This window comes from Lepisosteus oculatus, chromosome 2, assembly GCF_040954835.1.
Source record: "Lepisosteus oculatus isolate fLepOcu1 chromosome 2, fLepOcu1.hap2, whole genome shotgun sequence".
Classification (NCBI taxonomy): Eukaryota; Metazoa; Chordata; class Actinopteri; order Semionotiformes; family Lepisosteidae; genus Lepisosteus; species Lepisosteus oculatus.
Window position 1 is genome coordinate 54,044,112 of NC_090697.1, and position 27,016 is coordinate 54,071,127.

Here is a 27,016-nt window from a genome sequence, read left to right on the forward strand (position 1 = left end):
CACGTTAGTTAAAGACTTCGAAGCTTAAAATGTTTAGGGAGAAATGGAATACTGGTGTGTATTTTTTTCTTTAAAGTACCAAGACCAGCTATATACTGTATGTTTATGTTCCAAAATTAATATCGTTTATGGCCTTCACACACATTGCAGTATGCTCCTATTCTTTTTATGCTCAGCTACTAAGATTTCCCTTCAGTGGTAAAATTAGATATGAATATTCAATACTTAAACGGGCACAGTTAAGACATTAAATATACATATACATACTGTATACAGTACAGTTTGCATATGGTAATATGTTTATGTTCCTAAATCAATCTCTTTTATGAGCATGTGAAAGGCGTGGTGAATCACTGTACTTTGCATGATTGGAAACCAATGCGTGATTGTGAAATGCTGTGGTGTTACTTTTACAAAGACGGTCAATGAAAAAAAGAATGTTGACCAGGGCAATACTTTGAGTTTACACTTACAGCTTGTCCAAGTTCATTCATTATTAATACTATTAGTAATATCTTCGTTAAAGACTGATGGCCACAGCTCAAACATGAGAGGTTGAGCTTTATTAGCTCCACCTTGCGGAAATTCCGGATACTATTATTTTGCTTGTCGTATTATAGGAGAATTTATGGTAACTAGCGGTATTTACCGGTAACTCGCGGTATTTACCGGTACCTTGCAGTAGACTGCGTACAGTGTACCGGAAAATAATGCGGTATCGCCCGCGCATTTTGTATGGCTGCATCTGAATATGACTAGAAGAGCTGTGTTGATTGTTGATGGTTAAGATATTGATTATTGATAGTGATATTGATCTTGATTGTATGTAAGACACTTCTGAAAAAAATAAATAACCTTTTAATACATATATGCTGGTTGTGTATTCCACACTTCTCACTTCTGCTATGTAGTGGCCTTTTTTTCATCCTTATGTGAATGTCTTGAGATGTGCCCTGCATACTAGGAAGATGTTTCAAAGTGCTTTCACCCTGAAGGTGCCTACCTGAATTATTCATTTACCAAAACCCTCTCTCTCTCTGTATTAATCTTAGTTAATGCCTTTGCCTTTGGCTTTTTTCTTGTTCTTTCTGTTCTTTCAAGTCTCCTTTGTTATGAATAGCCATAATAAAGACACACATTCCACTTGAAAAATTACTTTTATAAGACAATTTGGAGTGTCTTTGGATAGGATGGTTAAAAGGATTAACACATGTAATTTTACTTCGGAATAATACAGAATGCTGCTCTTAGATATAACCTCTAATTAATTTTTTAAGTGGAAGTGTTTTGTTCATAATTAGGACAAAGCGTCAAAAACAATACTTGGGTTAACCTCATCTGACATGTTTTAGACCTGCATGACTTTTCATGCTCTGTTGTGGTTGAAGAGACACCTTTAGCAAACATGGGATTTAGTTCAAGTGAGACTGTAATGCTACATCATTGTTGATGTTTATTGTTTTTCTTTTGCACAGGAAGAACAAGCATGGATGTGAAATCTGTCGTTGCAAGAAGTGTCCTGAACTGCCATGTGACAAAGACTGTCCAGAGGGCTTTGAGCAAGACAACCATGCCTGCATTACTTGCAAGTGTAAAGGTAAGTGCTGAATGGGGTATCCATTTCCACTTTTGTTCTTTCCCTTAATCAGGGATTAATCAGGCATTTGAATGTGAAGCAAATAATTGGGATTTAAATCAGGGAATTTGAAAATGATAAATTAGATTTATTCCACCACAAAGGCAAGATATGGGTACATAGACGTACATATGATTTTTATTTGTCAGTAGTGATGTCACTTCTTAATAGATTACATTTTTTTTCTTAATCAAGACTAAAACTTAGTACAGACACAGCCATTCAAAATGCACATCAATAGTCTTGTGGCAAACTCGCTGTTACACACTGTGCTATGAGTTCGCTTGGCAAACTTAACTTTTTCACTGGCCAAAGAGGATTGATAAGTGGATAAGATCAGTTAAAATAATTAAAGCATAATAATATTTCTGAACATCATTAATGATTAGTAAATATAAATATAATATATTTACAGGGGAGTGGTAGCTATAAAGAAAAAATAAGTAGCACAACAGAATTCCACCTTCTTCATAAACATTTTCATAACCAAATTCATTAACTCAGTCACTTGGATTTTGGAATGTTAGATGTGCTTAACTACATCTTTCTGTCATTATTGTTGTAATGGAAAATGAAACGTTTGTAGCTTTATTGAAACTCTTGTAGAAAATGGAAAAGGCTACAGGATTAATTTAGCTCATCAAAACAGAGTGATGCAGAATGGTAGAATTCTTACCTGCCACATGGAAGGTCTGGGTTTGATTACCAGCCAATGCACAAGTTGTACTATCAACAAATAAAGACTCTTTCTCTAATAATAAAATATGATAGATAATATGAATTAAAGGAACATGTAATAGGTTTATTCCATGCTGAAAAGAGAAGAAAGAAAACACAATGTTTCAGCCGTGGAGCCTTCTTCAGGTGTGAGAAAGACAGGGCAGTAAGCAAAGGTAATGTAGTGGGAGAACAAAAGCTGGGAGAGAAGAGGGGCAGGAGGTGGGAGCAGGACACAGACAGAGTGGCCAATCAGGTAGTGTGAAGTCAGGATAGGTGAAGAGAGGTGTGAAATGAAACCTACAATGAATAAAGAGAATTTTGAAGAAAATTAGTCTGTCGTTGAGAGAAGGGGAAAGGTGTGATCATAGCTGCAGGATAGTTTTAGTTTCTGTAGTCTTTTTGAAGTGGGAGTTAGGAAAACCATCTTTGAGAACACAGAGGGAGAGATTAGTGTGATATTGGCTGTCAGAGGTGAAATGAGAAACAATAGACTTGGAGAAATCTTTAATCTTCACAGCCCTAATATGTTCTCTGAATTGGTCTCTGTCTCCTTCCTGTTTCCCCAATGTAGGTGGCTGGGCATTTACTGCAAGAGATACAGTAAAGGGTGCTGGAGGTACAAGATGTCATCTGAGTGGTTCAGAATTGTCCTGAGAGTCCTTGAATGAGTGTGGTGTTAGATATGTACTTCTGCGTGATACAGCAAGCTCTGTTGCAAGGGAATGTGCCTGGTGTGGATGGTTGCTGAGGGTGGTCAAAAGAGCTGTAAACAAGAAGGTTACGCAGATTAAGTGGTCTGCAATATGAGATAATGTGGTGGTCAGAAAAGAGGGCCACCCAGTGGAGGGATCATCCTGTAGGATGGAAAAGTTGTCTTTAATAGTCCTGGGGAGCAATATGAGCAGTATTTATTATAAACTATAGTGACATTTTTATTATTTTATATATCACAGTATGTTAAAACAATATTAAAAATAATTAAATGAAGGAACCACTGAGGGGTAGAGTTAGAAAACTTGTGAATACTATCAAAGTCCAAGCTGGTCAGACCAACAATCTCCAGGATGCTTTGAAAGAGTAAGGGAACTTAAAGATGCTCTTAAACAAAAATTGCAATTGAAGTCTTTAAATGTATATTTACTTTAAAATACCAATCATTAAAGCCACTATGTACAGTATGTTACATAGTTATGATCTAAAAGAATAAAGTGACATTAAAAAGGCCATGAACTACAAACATTTAAGATGAGGAATGTTATGAAATAATGTCAAAATCTCCCCTGAATTCCCCCTCTTCCCCCTTCCCTCCTTTGAAGACATGGAAGCTGAGACACCTGCAGAGTGAGATGTGAACAAAGGTGGAGGAGGGATGCAAGAGATGAAATGTGCAAAAATAGGGATTTGAAATTCAGTTAGACATGTCACGCTGTAGTATGTGTTAAACTTTACATCACCATCATGTTCTTAAGCATGAAGAAACATTTGCAGATTTAATGCATAGTTAAACTTAAAGATCAGAATGAGCTTAAAATGTTTCAGCAAAACAGTGGGGTCTGGCAGTTTGTTTTGTCAAACATCAAGGACAGTAAACGAGGTGTGGGGAGAGATTTTTTTGACTGTGAGCTTGCATGTTAATGTAAACAAAGATTCTAGGACAAAAAGGTTGTGAACTCTTTTCACTGTAACAACTTAAAAATGCTTTAATTTAAACAATCTTTAACCAATATTGTTAGCTCTGTATGTCAGCATCCTGGTGCTACAGGGAAAAATAAAACTCCTACTTAGATCTTCTGTCAACTAGAGCTTTTAGTATTTGACATACTAAATATTTAATATTTAACATACTAAATTTGTCATCACCTTGTATACAGCAGGCTTCATCTATAACATATTTGCCTAGCCGAGTAAATAGCAAAAGCCTTAACAAAAACATGCTGACTTGTTAAACCCAGTTTATCCCATGCAATGTATTGTAGATATGTGAATTGTAATTAAAAAGTATATTCTTCTCAGTGTAATATGTAATATAGTATGTTCCCAATACAAATGGTGATGCACAATAGTGCAATAGTGTGAAATGCTTCCATGAGCTGGGCACCCATTAGTTGACAGCAGTAAACCTAATTTGTTTTTGTTTTTTTGAAGCAGCTAGTGGCCGGGACATTTGTTTTCTAAATTTTTTTAGAAAAAAGTGTTTCCATTCAGTCTCCTTTCAATTATGCTGTCCTCCAGGTCCCACTAAGGTCTAATTATATATTCTGAATCCTAGCTTTGACATGAGGAGTCAAAGACAAAACACAAATATTTTCAAGACTTGAATTTTGTGAGTGGCATTTAATAATTTTACATTTATGAAATAGTTGTATTTGTTCGTTAGTTTGAAGTACATGCCTCTCCAAACACAAAACATAGTTTTTACTTAGGCATGTCAGCCAAATACATTGACATATTAACTATATTTTGCACATGTAACGTTATTGGACCGAGCAGAGTAATGCAAAAATGAGTAAGGAAAGTTACTGAGTTTAAGAATTCTGTGAAGTAATATCTACAACTATCGATATATATATAATGCAATTCTTGCAGACTGCCTTCATCTAGATGCAATTATCTACACCACTGTTGTAATTAACGATCATTAAATTTTAATTAAATGTTTTAGAAGCACATCTCTCAACAATTTAACAACAACTTAAAATATTAAGAATTTAAATATATTGATATAAATATAGTGCAGACTTCAACAAAGTGAGCACTTGTATCAGCTACAATGTGTAAGGCTGTGTTAATATTTCTCCATAGATCATTTTGTGAACTACTAGCTCACTTTGCTTGCTAGCGTGTAAGGGTTAATGTCAATTGGAGGGTAGACAGCTATATAAGCAGATTATAGTCACTCAAAGACATTGCATTGTATTAGAATCTCCAATTCCCATAGATCACACTGGGCAACATTTTGGCAGTGCCTACCACCAGGGTCATGAGTCCCTCTGCTGGCTGGCTGTGGTGACATCCTGCAGGTCCCTCTCAATGCTGGTAGCTTCGCTGTTGGTTGTCTGTTGTCACCACCATGTAATAAAGCAATTGACTTGGGATAACTTCAGAAAATCTGTCTAAATTTTGAAAAAAACATCTGGGGTATTCACAGGTCAGGAGAACTGCAAGCTGAGTGAGGATTAGCTCATTACCTGTTTACACATTACACATTACAGTTTAAACATTACAGTAGGCTACAATTTCTTTACCAAGAAAGATTTCCACGCTCTGTTTTGAGTGCAATAAAACCACAAAAGTGAATAAAATTGCTATTGACCTACCCATGGCCTTGTCCATGTCTTATATATTTTTGTTAATTTAGTCAAGCTTTGACCAAACCACTATAGAAACCAATGGGTAAAGCAATAATCTCGACCTTTTAAAAACTTTTTAGTAACCTGTCATAAATTCACATGTGAATTAGGTTAGTCATTGTTACAGTACTAATAGTTAATTGCCTGAATTTATTAAAAGGTTTTTCATATTGTAGTATGGTGAGTAGACATCGCAAGACAACAGAACGAGAGAGTAGAAGGCAGGAATGTATGGTGTAAGGATGTGATTTATGTAGTTAATAAAATATAAGAACAGCTCTTTATTAAGATACACAACATTTATGGCGATGAGAGATGAGTGCTTGACGAACTCAAAGCGTGCAGAACACTGCACATTTTACAGATGCAGCCATTCAAAACAAGCGGGTGATACCACGTTAAAACGCAGTGCGCTTGTCGTAGTATAACACGGGTTACCGTATAAAACTGTATAATCCCGCATAATACAGCATAATACCGCAAGTAAGATAATTGTATCCGGAATTTCCGCCAGGTGGAGCTAATAAAGCTCAACCTCTCATGTTTGTCTCATGTCGCCATCAGTCTTTACCGCAGATATTACTAATAGTATTAATAATGAATGACCTTGGACAAGCATTAAACTCAAAGTATTACCCTGGTCCACATTCTTTGTAACCATCTTTGTAAACGAAAATACTTTATTTTTTCATTGACTGTCTTTGTACTTTATTTTTTCAATAATAAAAAGTAACACCACAGCATTTCGTTGATCCAATCACGCATTTGTTTCCAATCATGCAAAGTAATTCTTGAGAATCTCCGATTCACCATGCCTTTCACATGCTCATAAAAGATATTGATTTAGTAACATAAACATATTACTGTATGCAAACTGTACTGTATATGGCTGGTGTTGGTATTTTAAAGAAAACATACACACCAGTATTCCACTTCTCCCTAAACATTTTAAGCATCAAAGTCTTACATGTGGTTATTTCGGAAACGTTTTTACGTGCTCCTTGGTCCCTCTACCCATGTTACTGTACTGGACGTTTATACAGTATACAGTACTCTGTGAGAAAAGTGGTAGTTTTAAGCTTTTCTGTGAATTCGCTCGATACCGGAGTAAACAAGCATACTTTTAGAATTTGATTAATAGGGAATGTAATATGGAATCGCGTATCTAAAGAAATTAATAACGGTATAATTATATTCATGTACTGTTGCACAAACAGTAGTAAAAGACATTCCATTGAGATATGCTTGTCACATGACTGCCTTGGTGGTGTGATTGCTTAAGTGACTGACTTGTAATCCTGAGATTGAGTGTTCAAACCCAGCTGCTGCCATCAGTTTTTTTTAACAAATACAAATTTCTTTGAAAAACTAAAATAGCTAATATTATTGGCATTATATTGACATTTTTTATATTTCTAAATATCACAACATGTTCGTACTGTATGTACACAGCAGTAGGGTGCAAATTCATGTGATCCCTATTAATAAAGGGTATTAAGGGTATTAAGATCCCTTTAGATCTCCCCTCAGATTTAAAAGGTTATTAATAATATCTTCGGTGTTGCATCTTCCCAGTTTAGCTGATCTTTTGCTGCCTACCCATGCTTACACAGCTCCCTGGGTAAACTATCATACTTGACTGAGAAAGCTTTAGAGAACTTTACATTTCTATTATCAACAAATTGCAAATACGATGCTTACATTGGCGTTATTAATTTTTCTCTTGAGTGTATGGAGAAGTGTCAGCTGTCAATGAGAACAGACCCCCCTCTTAGGCTGGACAAACGATTTTTTAAAATTTTTACAAAAGAAATAAAAAATAGATATAATGATATAAAGATTTACTGCAATACAATACTGCTATGTTTCGGCTGTGAATCCTTCTTCATGAGTGAGGGTGAAACGCTTGGAGTTTGTAATGTAGGGTGCTCTGGATGGGTTAAACTTTAATGCAGGAAAAATGTATTTCCCAGAAGCTACAGTATACTGATTCTTATGAAATGTGTTTTGTTTCTTCTTTTATTCAGCATGGAATAAACCTATTACTTGATTCTTATTGAAGCTCGTTTCTGCCAGGGATTAAAAAAAAACACACACACTTTTTCATTGACAAAAAGTAATGCCACACTCTCTTGTTTAGAGCATCATGTCTCTACCCATTTAAAGGAGGAGACACTTTACACTTTAACTCTTCAGTTCACAGTGAAATTTCACCAGAGCCTCTTCTCTGATTTCTCTGAAACTATTGATTACTAATAGTTTATGCTAACACCTAACTTTCTTAACGCGAGAAGTACTAATATAAGCAAAAAAAAAAGGGGTTTTGGAGGGGGGGGGCAGTATTTTTTGCGTTGTGTACGTGTGTACACAGCAGTCCCCCCGGGTTCCAGTTAGTGCGTAATTACGCATCAATGAAAAACCGGAGGTTTAATAAAAGAGAATTAGCTCACTGATTGTTTTATGTGGAGGCTGTGAATATTTTAAAAAGTTGTGGTCTTTAAAATGCATTTGGTTTGAAGGCTCTCTGTGTTTCCCTTCCAAAGATATGGAGAGAAGAATATTCGAGCGTGGTAAAAAAATGGCTTAAAAATGACAGTGAAGGCTGTGAAAAAAGTCACAATATACTCTGTACACAAAGCAAGTGTTTTCGTAACTCTAGGAGGTTTAGTAAAAAAGCTACAGGCGTGCCAATTGTAATCTTTTACTTTTAAATACATTTTAGAAAAGTCATCTATACAAAAAAGTTGCATTTAATACCACTCGACAGCCGGCTGGCTGTGCCGAAAAATACATAAAAACCAGGTTAACAACTCTTAAGCAAACTTGTGTTTTTGTTAACACAAGTTTATCAGTGAAAAGACCACGGGCATTCTCAGAGCCCGTTAATAAAATTGTTGCAATTTTGTTCTTGTTTTGAGGCGGGGAAGTTCTGACAACAGATGATTTAAAGACAATCTGTCAAAGTGCAGTGAAATACAATATTGTTGTTGTTATTGTTGTTTTTATCCTGTAAAGCGCTTTGAGAAGCCACCTTTAAAGGCGCTATATAAAATAAAGTTTATTATTATTACTGTTATTAATTTGCTGGACAGAGAGGTTAACATTATTATGCAGAAGACAAAGGTAACGATTTACGTTGCATTGTCAGGTCGTGAATCTATAAAGACATTTAATTAAACATGCATTGCAATTCAAATGGAAACCTCTCTCTCGATGCTGTAATACAGTTTAAAATAATTAAAAGTCTAAACAGTATCAACTTGAATTCTTATCTCTATTAATGTAACTATCAAGTGGTGTTGAATAAATACAGCTTTTTAGTATTGATTACACTTTCTAAAATGTATTAAAAAAAACTCCCACCTTCTTTAAAACACAATACACCATGGAATGTGTTTGAGGCAATAGCAAGTTAAAGCGATTCCGTTGAAAATCACAATAATTGTTTCATTCCTTGATTATCTGATCTGCAAGGCCATTTGGCTACAGCGAATGTGAATTCTGTCTGGCATTGCCAGATTTTGGAAAAATAAAAGTATTTTAATCAAGATGGGGGCAAGGGAGTCTTCTCTATGACACATATTGTCAAAAGCAAGTCAGTTTTTTGCGACACATAAAAGACATATTGTGACACTTTCCCTTATAAAATTAACGTGAAACAAAACAAAAACTAAAAATAAGATACAATCTACAGACATTCGCAACATAGACATATCATAAAACATTTACATATATTGTTAAATTATTACTTTAAATACATACTTTAAGTTACTGAAACAGCCCATTAATTTTCTGGTTGAAAATGAAGACATGCTTGTGGCCTTTCAGACAAACATCCAGAACTTGGTGCAAGGGTTCTGTTTCTTTTTCTGCTTTCCTCTTTGTTTTCAAGCTGTTTCTGTGACAAGGTGAAGAAGAGAATTTCAGATTTTTGGCATCTGCATCTAAATTACCCATTCTGTGCCTTGCCTTTCCCCAATTCTTCCTTTAAGCTTTTTTAGCCTGTTACTCCATTGTCATCTGTTGTTGAAGCTCTGTGAGCTCGGTGACTTTGAGACCACTTGTTATCATTACAATTCAAAAAGAGAAAAAAGAACTGATAAGATTTAAGATGTGGCTCCATAAAAAAAATGAATTAAAGAATGTGCAATTAAGTTTTTTTGTGCCTGAAAGATTTTCATCATCACCATTTCACTGATTCCCAGTTTTAGGTGCTCTGGGATGTATTCACACACAATCAAGACATATTGGCAGTGCACAAAACGTTGTAGCTAAAAATAATTTCTAGCACTCACGAGCCGAAAAGTATAACATGAAATAGGTGAATATTTAGATCTGCATTTGTTCTGAAAGTTAATGCTAATTGGCATTAAATAAAATTTATTCCTTTGTGTTTTTAGAAGCATTTTCAGACACATTTAGTACGGCCTCAGAAAATAAAACTACTTTTAGCTGTACTTAAAATCAGCACTATTCAGATTTTGTTCACACAGGGAATATTCACAAGAGGAAATGGCTCTTTCTTCGCATGAATGTGAGTGTTTTGCGTCAGGGAATACAATACGAACCTATTTCCCTTTGAAACTCATAAAAAAAAAAACACTCACCAGAGCTTGCACAACTAAAACCACTTTTGTGGGCATTTATGTACAAGTTTTCCATTCCGTTTCCTCCTAACCCTGGTGTCTGCGTAGTTTTCTTGCAGCAGAGCGCATGATTATTTAAATTACCTCTCAAATTGAACAAATGTAATGCTGACACAATTTAGACTGCATTGAGTTCTGGAACTGACAGAGATGATAGTTTATTAAGAAAGTAAAACTGTGGCTTGTATGATAACAAAAAATAATTAAAAAGGCCTAATCGATCAAGGTACAGTATTAGAAAGGAAGAAAACCAGCAACACTCAAGCCCAGGTTTAGAAGCTCTGGTGCTGGCTGGCTGTTCATGTTGCTGAGTGTGTGCCTCCCTGCAGTATTTCATACAGATGCAGCCATTCAAAATGCACGGGCGATACTGCATTATTTTCCGGTACGCTGTACGCAGCCTACCGCAAGCTACCGGTAAATACCGTGAGTTACCGGTAAATACCGCTAGTTACCGTAAATTCTCCTATAATACGACAAGCAACATAATAGTATCCGGAATTACCGCAAGGTGGAGCTAATAAAGCTCAACCTCTCATGTTTGAGCTGTGGCCATCAGTCTTTAACAAAGATATTACTAATAGTATTAATAATGAATGACCTTGGACAAGCTGTAAGTGTAAACTCAAAGTATTGCCCTGGTCAACATTCTTTTTTTCATTGACCGTCTTTGTAAAAGTAACACCACAGTATTTCGCAATCACGCATTTGTTTCCAATCATGCAAAGTACAGTGATTCACCATGCCTTTCACATGCTCATAAAAGAGATTGATTTAGGAACATAAACATATTACCGTATGCAAACTGTACTGTATACAGTATGTATATGTATATTTAATGTCTTAACTGTGCCCGTTTAAGTATTGAATATTCATATCTAATTTTACCACTGAAGGGAAATCTTAGTAGCTGAGCATAAAAAGAATAGGAGCATACTGCAACGCGTGTGAAGGCCATAAACAATATTAATTTTGGAACATAAACATACAGTATATGGCTGGTCTCGGTACTTTAAAGAAAACATACACGAAACATGGTTTCATTATGACCAGAATCGGTTTTGAGATATTTTTAACTTGATTTATAGTATTTGAGAGGTATGTCTTAACACCGATACTACAGTGCGTAAATACTGCTCACGTATATGTTTCTAGGTTTATATTATGCATTTCATACGGTCAAATTACTTTTGAGCCACTAATAAGAAGCGCGAAACGGTATGCGTTTTAGTTTCATTTTGTGCTTGGACTCTGCTTTTAACAATGTCCCCGTGGATTGATTAGAGATATCAAGTACATACAAGTCATTTTTTAAATGTTGTAGTTCGTCTTGTAAAAATGTTACGAGTACATCATCTATCAACAATTACACAGGTTCTATTTCCATATTGCGGATTTTGGTTACGTAATATTATTTTCTAGATTTCACGTTGTGAATATATGATTTGGGCAAACAGAGCCGCAAAGAAGTACATTATTGGTTGTTGTTTTTTTTTTGCAGTTTTATCTAGAACAAGCGATGCTTAAACCTTTGTCTGATTCTTGTGAAACTATCCACACGACAGTTACAGTACCTAGGAGTATGCTGGGCAAACATTCTGAGGTCAAAATCTTCCAGCACAGGGGTACCTTTAAAGCGGAGACGACGGCACCGAAATGTTTTGACGCGCCTTCTCTTTAAAGCCCTGGCCAAAAATCAGCAACAAAGCGAAATGTACACGATAGGCTACCTCAAACTGTCAGTTACACGACTGTGTATGTCGCTTATGCCTATTTGGCATTTTAGTTATGGAGGCGAGAAAATGCCCCCCCCCTCTCTGGGTGCCTGATTTGCCGCCATCTTTAACCGCTTCGTGTCCAAATCGCAGTAGCTACGCGTACGAAATAAAGTTCATCCCAGCTACAAAACATATATATTTTTGTGGTAAGAGGGAGCAAAACATCAGTATTTACTGCTATTAATTAGTGTACGATTTATAGTTGAAATCTGAGCCTAAATATAAAGTTAAAATCTCGACAAAGCAATGTAGGAAATACAGAGAAAATAAATATTTTCTGACATCTAAAATCAGTTTCGATCAAGGTCTCTAAAACGAACAAGAAAAAGAGGATTTTCGGAGGGCAATTACGCTGTATTTATATAGAATAAGTGATTTATGAGCAATCTAATTTCTTGTTCGTTTAAAACAGTGAAATGTCAGCTGCAAAAGATCGCACCAGAAACAGCACTCTCTCTGCCTGTCATAGACGTTCAGGAAAGGCTGAATGAAGTCATGTCAAGTACAATAATTCGGTGATCAATAATAACAGTTGTAGGACAAGAAACAAAAGATAGTGAAAACTTAAGATTTTTAAGGCTAAAACTCAAATTCATTCTACAAATTAAGGCAAATGAAAATTCAGGACGTTAAAGTGCTAGACGTGTAAAAAATACAAAAATGCACATGAGCAAAACGTTTTAGAAATTGAGCAAACAGAAAAAAAGCCATGCCTATAGTGCAGAAGAGGGATGCAGGAACACTTGCTTAGATATACAAAAAAATCACAAAAAGGTGTATGTTACAAAAGAACATGCAAACATGTACATCAATTTCCCTTCGCGATCAATAGTCTTATCTATAAACATGAAATAGAGTGAGGAATCAGAAATTAGCATGCATACAAAACAGCAATTCTGTCAATGAGCCCTAAATGAATTCATAGCAACCATGGTTTCATGGAGGGCTTCTCAGATAGTTGGGCATTCAGGTAGATTGCCAGGTGAAAGGATTTGTAAACATACTTTGTTAAAGCAAGTCAGTTTTTTCCGCAACACATAAAATACATTTTTCCAAGAAAGTTTATCCTTTGTCACTAATGAAACCATTAAATAAAGACATAAATATAGAAATCATAAGATTTTTTTTATTCAATGTTGGTAGCAGGATGAACTGTGCTAAGTGTATATTTTGTGAGTTGCTGCAAGATGTTAACAGTGAAAAAAGGTATTTAGAAATGAGTTATTTCAAGAAGAAAATTTTCAGAATAATTGCAAATCTAGCAGGATAGAGAAAGCACAGAAAACAGGCAGTTAGATTGATCAGATTAGTATGAAAAGTTATTTAGCAAAGGGAATGAGAAGAGTGACAAACTAGTATGCTTTAGATCTTTTTATCTGAGCCAGGGAAAACTGATCATGTTTCTCTATAACAATAATAAAAAACTTTATTTTATACATCACCTTTAAAAGTGGCATCTCAAAGCAATACAGTAGATATAAAAACAGATAAAAGGACCACAGATTACAAAGTAAATACATATAAGAAGGACAAGCAGTTAGAGGTGCTACCAAAATTAGAAAATGAAGCAGATACAGACACTAAGTCTTCTGAAAAGAAAGGTTCTGAGGTTAGATTTAAATGCACTCAGGGTACGTGACTGATATCACTGGGAATACAAATTGAGAGCTCTGGGGTGCAACTAGAGAAGACCCTGTCACCCACAGAATGTAGATGTTCTTGAGGACAGCTAGAAGACCAGAGTCAGATGGACAAAGGTGGGGAGTAGACAGATAATAAGCCATATACTGTAGGTACTGAATGAGGATGAGGATTTTGAAGTTGACTCGAAACCTGATAGATAACCAATGCAAGGACTTGAAAACAGGTGTAATGCATCCCTGATAGGATTCTCGCTGTCATACTCTGAACATATTGAAGATTGCTCAGTGTGGATTTAATTTCCCCAGTGAACAGGATGTGCATTTATTAATTCTAGAAAAAAAAGCCTTTCTTGATTTCTCTAGTTCTTAGTTTCTCTAGTTCCCTTTAAAATAAACTATTATTCCACAATGCAGAGTATTACCTTGCCAGTATTTACACATGATATTTGTGATTTCAAGAAATTAACACAAGCAGCTTTTGGAGATTTAAGTGTTGGCTGAGTTATTGCAGGATAAAAGACTAGAGATGTTAGTAAGAAGAAGATAATTTTGGGATAGCTGAGGAATACACTGATAACAAGAACACTTCCTAATGGGGTTAGGTATACTTTTGATGAAGATGATGAAGTTAACAGACTGTATGTTTACATAGATACTGAAATGAGGATTGTATTTTAGATTTTGTGTAGTTGCTAGCGTTGAACTGTGTGTTGGATGCACATGAATTGAAGGAATGGGCAAACATAGCTGATGCGGATCCACAGAGCCAGCATATTAAGATGTTTATAATTAGAGGCAATTTGTTTAAATAACTAGGTATGGATACTGATGTGCAAGAGAGGTGAAAAGGCTGTTTCCTTAAGCCAGCACTATAAAATATTTTATTCTCAGTGAGATGCTGCCATTTCATAGTGGGTTTCTAACACTGTGTATAGTTCCATCCACACAGTGCCTTTACTTCCATCCATTTCTAATCTCTTTATCCAGTACAGAGGATTTGGAACCTATCCCAGTAAGCGACAGACACAAGGCAGAATACACCCTGGACATAGCGCCAGTCCATCACAGGACAGACAGACACAAACACACACACACCAGGGCCAGTTTTCCCATAAACCAATTAACTTACCAGTATGTTTTGGAGTGCGAGAGGGAGTCATATCACACATATGGAGAAAAACCATGTAACCCAGGGAGAACATGCAAACCCCACACACACAGGATGGCAGGAATTGAACCTAGGACCCCAGTGCTCCAAGATAGCAATGCTAACCACTTTGCCACCATTATAAATGGATGGATATCTTAGTTATCTTTCTAGTTCACAGGTTTGCATGCATAATTTAATTTTGAAAGCCACTGAGACATCAGGTACTACTGTTGTATTTATGAAAAACAAAACAAAACAAAAAGCATACTAACAACTGTGCCATCCTACTCTTTAGTTAATACAATTTATTATTTATAAACAGTTAACACTGTTAGCAAAATATTTTGAATTATATTTAACCCTATTTTTTCTTTAGTTTTGTATTTAACTTATTATATGATAGTCAGATTTAATGTTTATTTGACCAATGAAAATATATTTTTACAAGATGCAGGGGAAAGTGCAACAACTTATTACAGTGCTAAATTTAATATTATTGCTAATAGTTTATGCGAACACCTAATTTTCTTAATTAGATGTATTTAAAACGGTGAACTAAGTGTAATATACCATTCAGAAATACAATCGAGAATAGTTTTGTGGTGTTTGTATGGATGAAACGTTTCTAAAATGTATAAATGTGATTGAATCCCATGGAACTATGACTTTATTTTTTAACAAACATTTCTTTGAAAAAATGAAACGTTTCCCTTGGTCAGAGATTAAATAAAACCTCACTCGCACCAAACAAATTTATATTTCTTAATATCACAACATGATCGAATGTAAGTCTTTTTAATAACAATGAATAGTCACCTATGTGTTACAAAAGAAACATTTATATTGATTTGATTCGCGTTTTGATTTAAATCGTAAATGCGTGTTTAAATATATGTGTTTAAAAGCAATATACTGTATAAAAGCGTTGATTCTTATGGAGTGTGTTCCGCGGGGGATTCAAAAAAATTTTTTTTTTAATCGCGTATCTAAGGAAAATTGCAGTATAACTTTGTTCATGCACAAACAGTGGCATGTTACATTATAATTTGGGTGTCTCCTCTTGCCAGAAAGCTCTAAATTGCAACGTAAATTGCAAAAATGCACTTGGAATCTGTCCAAGCCCTCCTACGAAAATTATTTAAACTGCAACACTGATCATTCATCTCTAAATAAACTTTATTTTATATAGCGTTTTAAGCGAATAGGTAATTAGATTGCTCATAAACCTAATCACTTTTTCTACATAAACACAGCGTGATTGCTCTCTGAAAGTGCTTTCCGTTTATATTTAGGCTCAGATTTCAACTATAGATCGTATTATTATAAACTTTCTTGGAAAAATGTATTTTATGTAAACCATGTTTGCTATTAATTCATTTAGGGCTAAAATACGTTCATTGTCTTCCAATTGAGTCGAGTTGACATTGGAAGCTTGCCACTCCCGGACTGTTAAACCAACGCATTAGCGTGTTAAAGCGATTCTATTGAGGGAGTAGCCCAGCTACCACTTAACACTGTACTTCCTACTTTGAATACCTTTGAAACCGGTTTAATTCGTCACAGCCAGCACTCCGGGAGAGAGGGGGTTGAATAGTGGAGGCAGGCGAGATTTCCAGCAAAAGACACCTCCCCCTTCCCTCAAAAACCCAGTAAGCAGTAATGCCTTAAGTTGAAAATCGAGGTAGAGTTTGAGGATGATAAAGAGGATAAACTGGTATGGGAGGAGGGTTTGGCTTTGCATAAGGGGAGGGATTATGATAATTGGAGGAATTTGCGAGAGTATAATGGTTTGATATATTTGATTTTGTATTGTGGTCGTTATCTATGTTTTTGGTTGGTATTATGTTTATATGGTTGTTTTTGTTGGTTGGTTGTTATTATGGTTATTAATTATATGATCTATAGTTGAAATCTGAGCCTAAATAAATAGGAAAAGCAAGTGATTAGGTTTATGAGCAATCTAATTACTTATTTGTTTAAAACGCTATATAAAATAAAGTTTATTATTGATTTGCTAGACAGAGCGGTGAACATTATTATGCATAAGACAAAGATGACTAAATCTGTGTACGCTGTAAGGTTTTTACTTCTTAAACTTTTAAAATACACGTTTCGAACAGAAAGAATTCCTCTTCCTGGTACAGTACTGTATGTATAGAAAACCAGCACGTCTTTTTTCTCCAATCAGAGGGGTGTCAGATGGTGTCAGCCAATCACCATTCTAAAGCCCTACCATAATCTCTGGTATGGGGAGACCCCAGAATTCTGTTTAGAGAATAGTTTAGACAGATGATAGATACTTTTATTGATCCCGTGAGGGAAATAAAGTTAATCATTTTCATTTTAGGAAATTATTAAACGCTTGGTTAAAAGCAAAGGAGATTGTCTGTTATAGTGGACATAAAAACAAGAGTTCGCTGGCATTATATCCTAGAAGACACAGACCAGGAGAATGCCCGCAGCGTAAAAGAAAATGCCTGATGAACTAGGGATTGGACAGTTTCCAAGTGCCTGTACAATCGATGGAAATGTTCAAATAAATGTGCAAAAGAAATAAACAAAATAATCATTTATTTTTTTATCATATTGGCTAGCTAATGTCCTCTCTTTGCTAGTTAGTGGCTGTGTTTCTGCGTTGGGTAGCAACGGGTGACTGTTCTCAGGCGGAAGATGTAAACAGCTTAATTTCCGTGTTAAATAATTTTTAAAAATTAAAATTCATTCTATACAGAAATCACATATTTGGGTACCGTTTCATAAAACTTTCATGCTTAAAATGTTTAGGGAGAAATGGAAGACTGGTGTGTATTTTTTCTTTAAACTATCAAGACCAGCCATACACAGTGCCCTGCGGGTAGGTTACTGTACCGCGGGTTTTTACCGCGCATTTTGAATGGCTGCATCTGTACAATCAGAAGGACACAGTGAGGACAGCAAGATGCCAGGGTAGTGTCTGCAGGGAAGGCCTCATACCCTGTTCTGTTGTTTTAAAAACCCCTGCTCCCATTTTCATCATGGCCACAGCCTCTTCACTGTGTGAAAATACAACCTTTATAAGTTTATGGAGGTAAATAATTGCTATTAGGAATGATTTATTAATCTCTCAATGTCAGATTAAAAAAAACACATTGCCTGACGTTAGAAGGTATTATCTTGCTTGAAAAATACTTTTATTTCGAGAGACTGGATAAGTAATTCAAGTGTAACTTCCTGAAAAACAAGCCAAGCTATGAGTCATCTTTACAAGACATGTTAAGAGAAGAAATCATGTTTTTGGATGTTGATGTAATGTGATTGGAAGACAGCAAGTGAAGTAAAAAATATGTCTTTTTCACATTCTCTGACGAGCCTTGTTTTGTCAAAGAAGCAGAGATCATCTCACTTTCAAAAGACTGCAAAGATAGACTTTCAAAAGACTGCAAAAATACTAGCAAAGGTTAATTGCACTATGAACCGCATAAAGAAATGTAAAATAGTTTTCTTCTGGTGTGAGGGCAGGAGTGGATGGCAGCAGGAATAAACAGCAAATCACAGGAAAACAAAGAGCAGGTCAGGTGAGAAAAGTATCTGAACAGTGAGTGATCAGAAAACCAAGGTGTCACGATTGTAGTTCCTCCTCTTTAAGGGCGCTCTGGCTCTTTTCACTTTGGACTTAATTCTGTGCACCTACCCCTTGTTCCAGCCTCTTTCCCACCTCCCTTAAAAGCCAGACACTTAGTCATTTCCGGGCTCTGCATCTGATTTCCATATCGTGCCAGCCCGGGTCCTGATGAGTCTGGCTCCGTCATGTTTTTAAGTCTCTGTTCCTGTTCCTGTTCCTGTTCCCCCTGCTGGTTCCGACCTGGTTCCTGGTTTTAATCTCCTGGATGGATCGCCTAGCCATGGACTCATGCTTGTGTTTTTGGATTCCCCGTCTGGATTACCTTTGGATTGTTTGCCTCGGCCACACACCCCCGTGCATCAGCGCGCTTTGGACAGGCCCCCCTGTTTTCATCCCCGTATTCCTGCATGACTTTTCCCCAGTGTTTCCTCACTACTTCAGATTGTGTCGTCCGCATAGGGTCCAGAAAGAACTGTTCGTTACACAAGGAAGGAAACAATCGTTACGCCCAGCTTTTCAACGCAATTTTTTTAAAACTTGCTAATGCATCACACACATTTCCTGGTGTATTGTGTTTTGGAAGGCAATGTCTTACCCAGGTATTAGCTCATCAGTATAGTACACGTTTATCTGTACTATACTGTATATCGGTACAGACAACAAGCTGCACTACTGTATAGCTTTGGTAAGGAAACGGACTATGGTCAAAATCACGAAGACTCTCTCACACCAAATAATGAAGATGAAAAGAAACGAGAAGTCAACATGAGACATTGTACAGCATTTGGCTTCCATGGACATCTTTGTTTGTGAAAGCACAGTGAGATGACATTATAAAGGGAAGAGGAGGCAAAAAGAATCTAAAGGTAAATAACTTTCTAAAAATACTTTTATTACATGTAAATACAACTCCACACATTATTTTTATAACTAACTGTTGATCTCTTTTTTTTCAAGTCCTATTGTGCGAGCCATCGACAGACTGATGGATGAAAATGATGAGCTATCGGCGATGCAAGTTCAAAGACGGCTGTGGGTTGACCTAGGTGCGAGCGTGAGTCCGACATTGATAAGAAGAGTGCGCAGAAGGCTTGGATGGAGATATAAAAAAAAACAACACATGCCCCATGATAAGGGTAAAAAACAAAGAGGAAAGGCTCAAACAAGTGCTTCAATAGATTGAACAGGGAGAGGCATTTCATGATGTACTTTTCACTGATGAAACAACAGGGGCTCTGGAACAGTTTTCAACCATGTCATTTTGTAAAAAGGGGAGATATGCGGACAAGCCAAAGCCCAAACATCCACTGAAGGTTCACGCCTGGGGGGGTAAATCTAAAAGACGCCCGGGACCACTTCTTATTTTCGAAGGAATTATGGATCGTGAATTCTATGAGGAAGTCGTGGTCAAACAGCATGCCTCTCCATATATCAGGGACCACTTTGGATCAAGGCACAGTCTCTTTCAAGACAACGATCCGAAATACACAGCAGCAAGGGCGAGGCTTATAGCAGAAGGAGTGAACTGGGTGAAAACTCCAGCCGAATCCCCAGATTTAAATCCAATAGAGATGGTATGGCATTTGCTGAAAGACTATGTTCGGAAAACTGCTAAACCCAGCACAAAGCAAGAACTGATCAATGCGATCTACAAGTTCTAGGAGGAACAAAACTGCAACAATTTTATTAACAGGCTGTTTCGTGTTCTTCTTAGGATTGTTGGGCGGGGTGGGGGACATTCGGGAATGTGAGTTATGTGAGTCAGATTATAAATGAATAAAAGCGTTTTATTAAAAATGCGTTTGCATTTGTCTGGGTGCTGTACCAGCTGTACAGAAAATTAAAGTGCTCTTTTCTATTCAACCGGTGTCTGAGTCGCTGTGTCCTCCCTACAGTATACTGTATATAATAATGCCACAATATGTCGTTTATGTGTCGCAAAAAACTGACTTGCTTTAACAATATGTGTCATAGAGAAGACTCCCTTGCCCCCATCTTGATTAAAATACTTTTATTTTTCCGAAATCGCAATGCCAGACAGACTTCACATTCGCTGTAGTCAAAGGGCCTTGCAGATCAGAAAATTAAGGAACGAAACAATTATCGCGCCCAGCTCCTCAATGGAATCGCTTTAACCTGCTAATGCGTCAAACACATTTTCTGGCGTATTGTGTTTTAAAGAAGATGGGAGGTTTTTATAAATACATTTTAGAAAAGTGTAATCTATACTAAAAAGCTGTATTTATTCACTACCACTTGATAGTTACATTAATAGAGATAAGAATTCAAGTTAATACTGTTTAGATTTTTAATTATTTCAAACTGTATTACAGCATCAAGAGAGAGATATTTCCATTTAAATCGCAACGCATGTTTAATTAAATGTCTTTATAGATTCTCAATATGAGTGGTATTAAATGCAACTTTTTTGTATAGATGACTTTTCTAAAATGTATTTAAAAATAAAAACGATTACAATTGGCAAGCCTGTAGCTTTTTCACAAAACCTCCTAGAGTTACAAAAACACTTACTTTGTGTACAAAGTACATTGTGACTGTTTTCACAGCCTTCACTATGTCGTTTTTAAGCCAATTTATGACCACGCTCGAATATTCTTCTGTCTATATCTTTGGAAAGGAAACACAGAAAGCCTTCAAACGAAATGCATTTTAAAGACCACGACAAAATGTTCACAGCCCCCCACATAAAACTATCAGTGAGCCAATTCTCTTTTTCCATTGATGCGTAATTACGCACTAACTGGAACCCGGGGGGACAGCTGTGTTCACAACGCAAGAAATACTGCCCCCCCCCCCAAAAAAAAAACTTTTTTTTGCTTACAGTAGTTTTGAGAAATCAGAGAAGAGGCTCTGGTGAAACTTCTCTGTGAACTGAAGAGTAAAAGTGTAAAGTGTCTCCTCCTTTTAACGGGAAGAGACATGGTGCTGTAGCGGCGAGGCTTATTAATAAGAAAGAATTAAGTGTTCTGAGCTTTCCCAAATGAGACCCCATCTCTCTGTTCATCTCTGTGGTGCAGCCACAGACAGCTCCCAAATGGGGATGCACTTAGCTAAGCCTGGCTATCATGATCAATGGTCATCCATTGGCGCCTATCTGTCTAGGGAGTGCCAGATGGACATCTGGACTGCATTCCTAAGTGTCAGGAGTAAGTGACTCATATCTCACCTTGATCAACCAATCAGGGACTGGTAGGGCTGAGTAACCCACGTGGGACTCTGATGCCCATGGAACTTTCAGCCAATCAACAAGCTGAAGTTCCTCCAGGTAAAAACAGGCAACACAGAGAGCCTGAAGTGGAGAATTCTAGTGGAGAATTCCGTGGACTATTCTAAAGAGAATTCAAAGGAGAATTCCAGGGCAGGACGACCCAGAAGCAGAAAGCTCCCAAGGGCAGGACATTCTTGCAGCACGCCTCCTGACCATCCTGAGACTCAGCCCGGACAACCACGGAACGGCCAGAGTGTCCGAGTGCCAGAACTTTCCTTTGTTCTAAGAGTCTAGAGCGGAGGTTGCCAGAGAGTAACCAGAGGATCCACCCGAGGTTAGCACCAGCAGCAGGCCTCGTGAACAGGTCAGAACCAGAGCTATATCACTATTCAGAACGAGCGCTTCATCAGGAACGAACCGGTCCTCTTCCTGACTTGCTGGGACCCACAGTCATCTTTTCTCCTGTGCACAAACTTTGCTAGTTAAAGCCAACACTAACTAGCCGGTCTTCAGTGAGCATCAGCAGCGCACCGTTACAAGCCGCACAGCACAGCCTGGCACCGAGCCAGAGAGTGCGGATTGGACAGCAACAGCCTGCAACTGTTTCTTTGTGCCCACAGGAGATCTGAATCCCCAGAGATTGGATGAGTATTCAACTTCAATGCATTACAGCTCGAGAATTCAATTGTTATCCCCACCAGTTGATATCAATTTAATTCCTAAGAGTTATGTACTTGTTTTGAGTATCTAATGTAGAAGTTATAACCAAGCGCATTTACGAAACGGTCTAAATGAATGATATACTGAACGTATGTCCTCTTGATATGTGTAACTCTTGGTAACTGATTGAATATATATCTTTTGTATTCTGATAACCCTCTCGATAAGATCGGTTAGGTTTATATGCATATTCTATGTATTAATAAATGTATCCTCGTGTATTAGTACCTGTGTGTGTGCGCGTTGTTTGAGTTATATAGCATGGTTGGATTCTAAGGCCATCAAAGAATCATTTTGTGATTTACTGCTACAATTAATAATTGTCCCAGTAAATGCCCAAACCCTACAGAACTGGTGCCTTCAGAGAGCACACTACAGTGCTTTAAACAAGAGAGTGTGGCGTTACTTTTTGTCAATGAAAAAGTGTGTGTGTGTTTTTTTTTTCTCCCTGGTGGAAACAGGCTTCCATAAGAATCAAATAATAGGTTTATACCATGCTGAAAAAAAGAAGAAAGAAAATACATTCCATAAGAATCAGTATGCTGTAGCTTCTGGGAAATATATTTTTCCTGCATTAAAGTTTAACCCATCCAGAGCGCCCTACATTACAAACTCCAAGCATTTCACACTCACACGTGAAGAAGGATTCACAGCCGAAAGATAGCAGTATTGTATTGCAGTAAATGTATCATTATATCTATATTTTTATTTTTTTAAATAAAAAAAAAATCAGTTGCCCAGTCTAAGAGGGGGCTGTCTGCTCTCATTGACAGCTGACACTCCTCCATACACTCAAGTGAAAAATTAATAACGCCAATGTAAATGTCGTATTTACAATGTTGATAATAAAAATGTTAAGTTCTCTAAAGCTTTCTCAGTCAAGTATGATAGTTTACCCAGGGAGCTGTGTAAGCATGCGTAGGCGGCAAAAGATCAGCTAAACTGGGAAGATGCGACACTGAAGATATTATGAATAACCTTTTAAATCTGAAGGGAGATCTAAAGGGATCTTAATACCCTTAATACCCTTTATTAATAGGGATCATGTGAATTTGCACCCTACCACTGTGTACATACAGTATGGACATGTTGTGATATTTAGAAATATAAAAAATGTCAATATAATGCCAATAATATTAGCTATTTTAGTTTTTCAAAGAAATTTTTATTTGTTAAAAGAAAACAAATGGCAACAGCTGGGTTTGAACACTCAACCTCAGGATTACAAGTCAGTCACTTAAGCAATCATGCCACCAAGGCACTCATATGATAAGTACCTCTCAATGGAAAGTCTTATATTACTGTTTGTGCAACAGTACATGAATATAGTTATACCGTTATTAATTTATTTAGATATGGGATTCCATATTATTTTCCCTATTAATCAAATTCTGAAAGTATGCTATTAAATGTACAGTGACATGGTCAGAAGAAGCAAGGAGCACGTAAAAACCTTTCCGAAATAACCACATGAAAGACTTTGATGCTTAAAATGTTTAGGGAGAAATGGAATACTGGTGTATATTTTTTCTAAAGTTTACATAATATGTTTATGTTCCTAAATTAATATCGTATATGACCTTTAGATGCGTTATGCTCCTTTTCTTTTTATGCTCAGCTACTAAAATTTCCCTTTAATGGTCAAATTCCATATAAATATTCAGTACTAAGCAGATTAAAACATGCACAGTAAAGAGATTAAATGATTAAATCTTTCCACGACCGACCAACAAGTGCCCCTGTCGGTCATTTTGGCCAGCCAATCACGTACCGCGGTAGGGTGTGGTGGCGCATGCGTAGATGCCCGCGGTACGGGTTTGTACCGTGCATTTTGAATGGCTGCATCTGTAGTTCTCTTGCTGGTGGAACCAAACTTTTCAATTTTCAGACTGTTCGATTACCTTGTGCCATGGAAGATATGGCAGCCACGGGGAGAAGCTTTGCTTATGCCCAGCTGTATACGCAACACATATTTAATCTGTTATGCTGACCATTGCTTTTGACAGTCTTTATAAGTTAATTTATCAGAGATGAGGCCACAGGCATTGTGGGAGTGGGAACAGACCAGCAGAGGACCCTAATACACAGTCCTTAAATGTCACCATATTAAAAAAGATATGTAAAGAAGTATGGTCTAAATTTATTTAAAAAATTGATGCAGCTTTGGGAAATAATTTAAATAATTTCTGTTAAAGGACGTGCAATCAGTTACTGAATGTGACGAGTCACATACCTCACAGGAACCAGTTTCCTCATAGCAAAAAATTCATTGAATTCACCGAAGCACTCTGAGTCCTGCAACAGTCACAAGAAATAACAACCTTACCTATTAACAGAGTTTGAGTTTCTTTTAAAAGTGAGTAACAGTATGACAATATGTATTAAAAATGTGCACCATTTGTGCTTTTTTTGATCCCGAGATAAAATTACTTTTTTTGGGAGGGGAGCAAATGTGTTTAGTTGCTTTTAAATACAGTATCATACAATATGATTCAAAGTCAGTAGGTATTTCACCAGCATGCCCATTGTGCCAAGGATGAGGAACACTGGAGCACATGCTCAGCTATTGCCCAAAAGCCCTTGGTGAAGGCCACTATTGATGGTGCCATGACCAGGTGCTTAAAGCCTTAGCAGGGACTATTAGAAGTTATATCAACTGCTGTAAACGTCAGCAAATTGGGCCATTGCATTATAAGCAGTCACAACCGCAGCCAAAAATATCAGTGGGTCTCCTGGCAATAACAAGAAATTGGCAGCTGAAACTTGACCTAGAGAAGCAGCTTAAGTTCCCTGACATCATCATAGCAACATTGTATTGCTGTACTACAGTTTTTTGGGTATAACAGATGTGAAGAAGAGGAAGGCTATCAAACAGCAGAGGCTACAGAAAGAGCTTCAAGATGGCTATGGAAAAAAAGGAGTGATCTTTGGGTGACAATGCCTCCTGGCTTGATCAACCTTGGTTGGGTCATCTGGGCGAGGATATGTGATTTTGAAAGTCCAAAACACCCGATGACCCCACCTAACATCACTGATGATGTGTACAGGTGCATCAGAGGATGTATTTTTCAAACTAGAATAGTAAGTATACAAGAAATAAAACTCATGCTGAGTCCCAGAAGCTTTTTTTTTTATAAAGAAAATATAATTATATTATTCTTTGTTACTGAGTCCAGAGCTGTTAGTTTACATGCAAAATCAAGTTTAAAACTGCTAAACCATTCATAATGTAAAACTAGTCCAGGATTTATGAAGATACATACAATTTCAAGAAACCTGTTCTTGTCACTTCCTGGAAAGTTTGTGATGTTGTTTTTGGTTCATTAACACTGGACAGATGGAGCTTATCAACTCCTTCCTTAAATGGAATCGAGCCATTACAAGCAAAGGCAAAAAATAAAAAAAACAAAGTAAACCATATATTAAAGGTTAAACTTTTCCTCAATTACAGTATGTGACATATAAATGTGATATAATTCTTATAATGTATCATTAACCTTAAAAATGATTATTATTAGGGCCCCATATGCTTTCTTGATGATTAAAAAATGCATTTTTTGGGAAGAGCAGTGCCTTGAATCTAACTCAGACCTGTGTTTGCTTTCTTATGTCTCTTTGCAGAATTACATCCATCAGTGTCTTCCCCGGTAAAAGCTGGCTCGTGTCTTTCAATGGATGGCAGGCGGCATGAGAATAGCGAAAGCTGGCATGATGGTTGCCGAGAATGTTACTGCCACAATAGCCGGGAGATGTGTGCCCTCATCACCTGCCCTGTGCCTGCCTGTAGCTATCCTATTATCCGGCCTCGACAGTGCTGTCCTTCCTGTCCAGGTAAGATGGATCAATACAAGGTAAAATTTATATATGACCACACCTTTTAAGAGCTTAAAAACAGATTATTGTTAAACAGATTAGTTTTTAAATTCGTCTAATAAATATATATTTTAAGAATAACATTTGTTTCCATATTAAACAAGGCCTTTCTTGTTTTGAGTGAAGTATTTAACCTGAATTATTTGTATTATACAGTTTTGTGTAATTTTAACACACCTTGATTACCCTTGTTTTAAGAAAAAAATATTTGATAAATTTCCTGTTTTCAATAACATAAAATATGTATTTGATTTATAATAAAATCTTTCAGCTGCACTTATTTTTAATTTTAAAGACTGAACGTGTGTACAATAGCAATATTGTACACCCAAACACTTCACTAGTACAACACACGTGGATGATTTGCAATATTGGGTGATAAACAGTGACTCTCAATTACATTAGCTAATAGCTATTGCACAAACAGTTACAAAAGTCTGAAATTCAATAAAATTAATAATAATAAAAATTATTATTAACTCTATTTCGCAATCGCGTGTGAGTTCAGGCAGGATGTGTCATATTTAAATTACTGATGGTGTAAAGATTCATAAAGTTTTTACAGTTTTGCAGTGAAATAAAAGTTAACATTTCAAGGTGTGTTTTAACATTCCATCATGCCAGTTAATTAACTCAGTGGTCTCAAATCTTTGGATGGTATTCAAGAAGA

The 27,016-nt window shown here is 36.7% G+C and overlaps 1 protein-coding gene across 5 annotated transcripts in view; it reads left to right on the plus strand.

Moving 5' to 3' along the window:
• Positions 1-27,016, plus strand: part of crim1 (cysteine rich transmembrane BMP regulator 1 (chordin-like)) — a 619,278-nt gene that overhangs the window by 462,747 nt on the left and 129,515 nt on the right. For 3 of the 5 annotated variants that reach the window (XM_069179104.1, XM_069179116.1, XM_069179125.1), the window contains exons 10-12: positions 1,476-1,597; positions 2,928-2,972; positions 26,095-26,304. In XM_069179104.1, the coding sequence (XP_069035205.1) occupies positions 1,476-1,597; positions 2,928-2,972; positions 26,095-26,304 (377 nt within the window). The remainder of the gene's footprint in view (positions 1-1,475; positions 1,598-2,927; positions 2,973-26,094; positions 26,305-27,016) is intronic. The other 2 variants (XM_069179107.1, XM_069179124.1) reach the window with 1 other exon arrangement.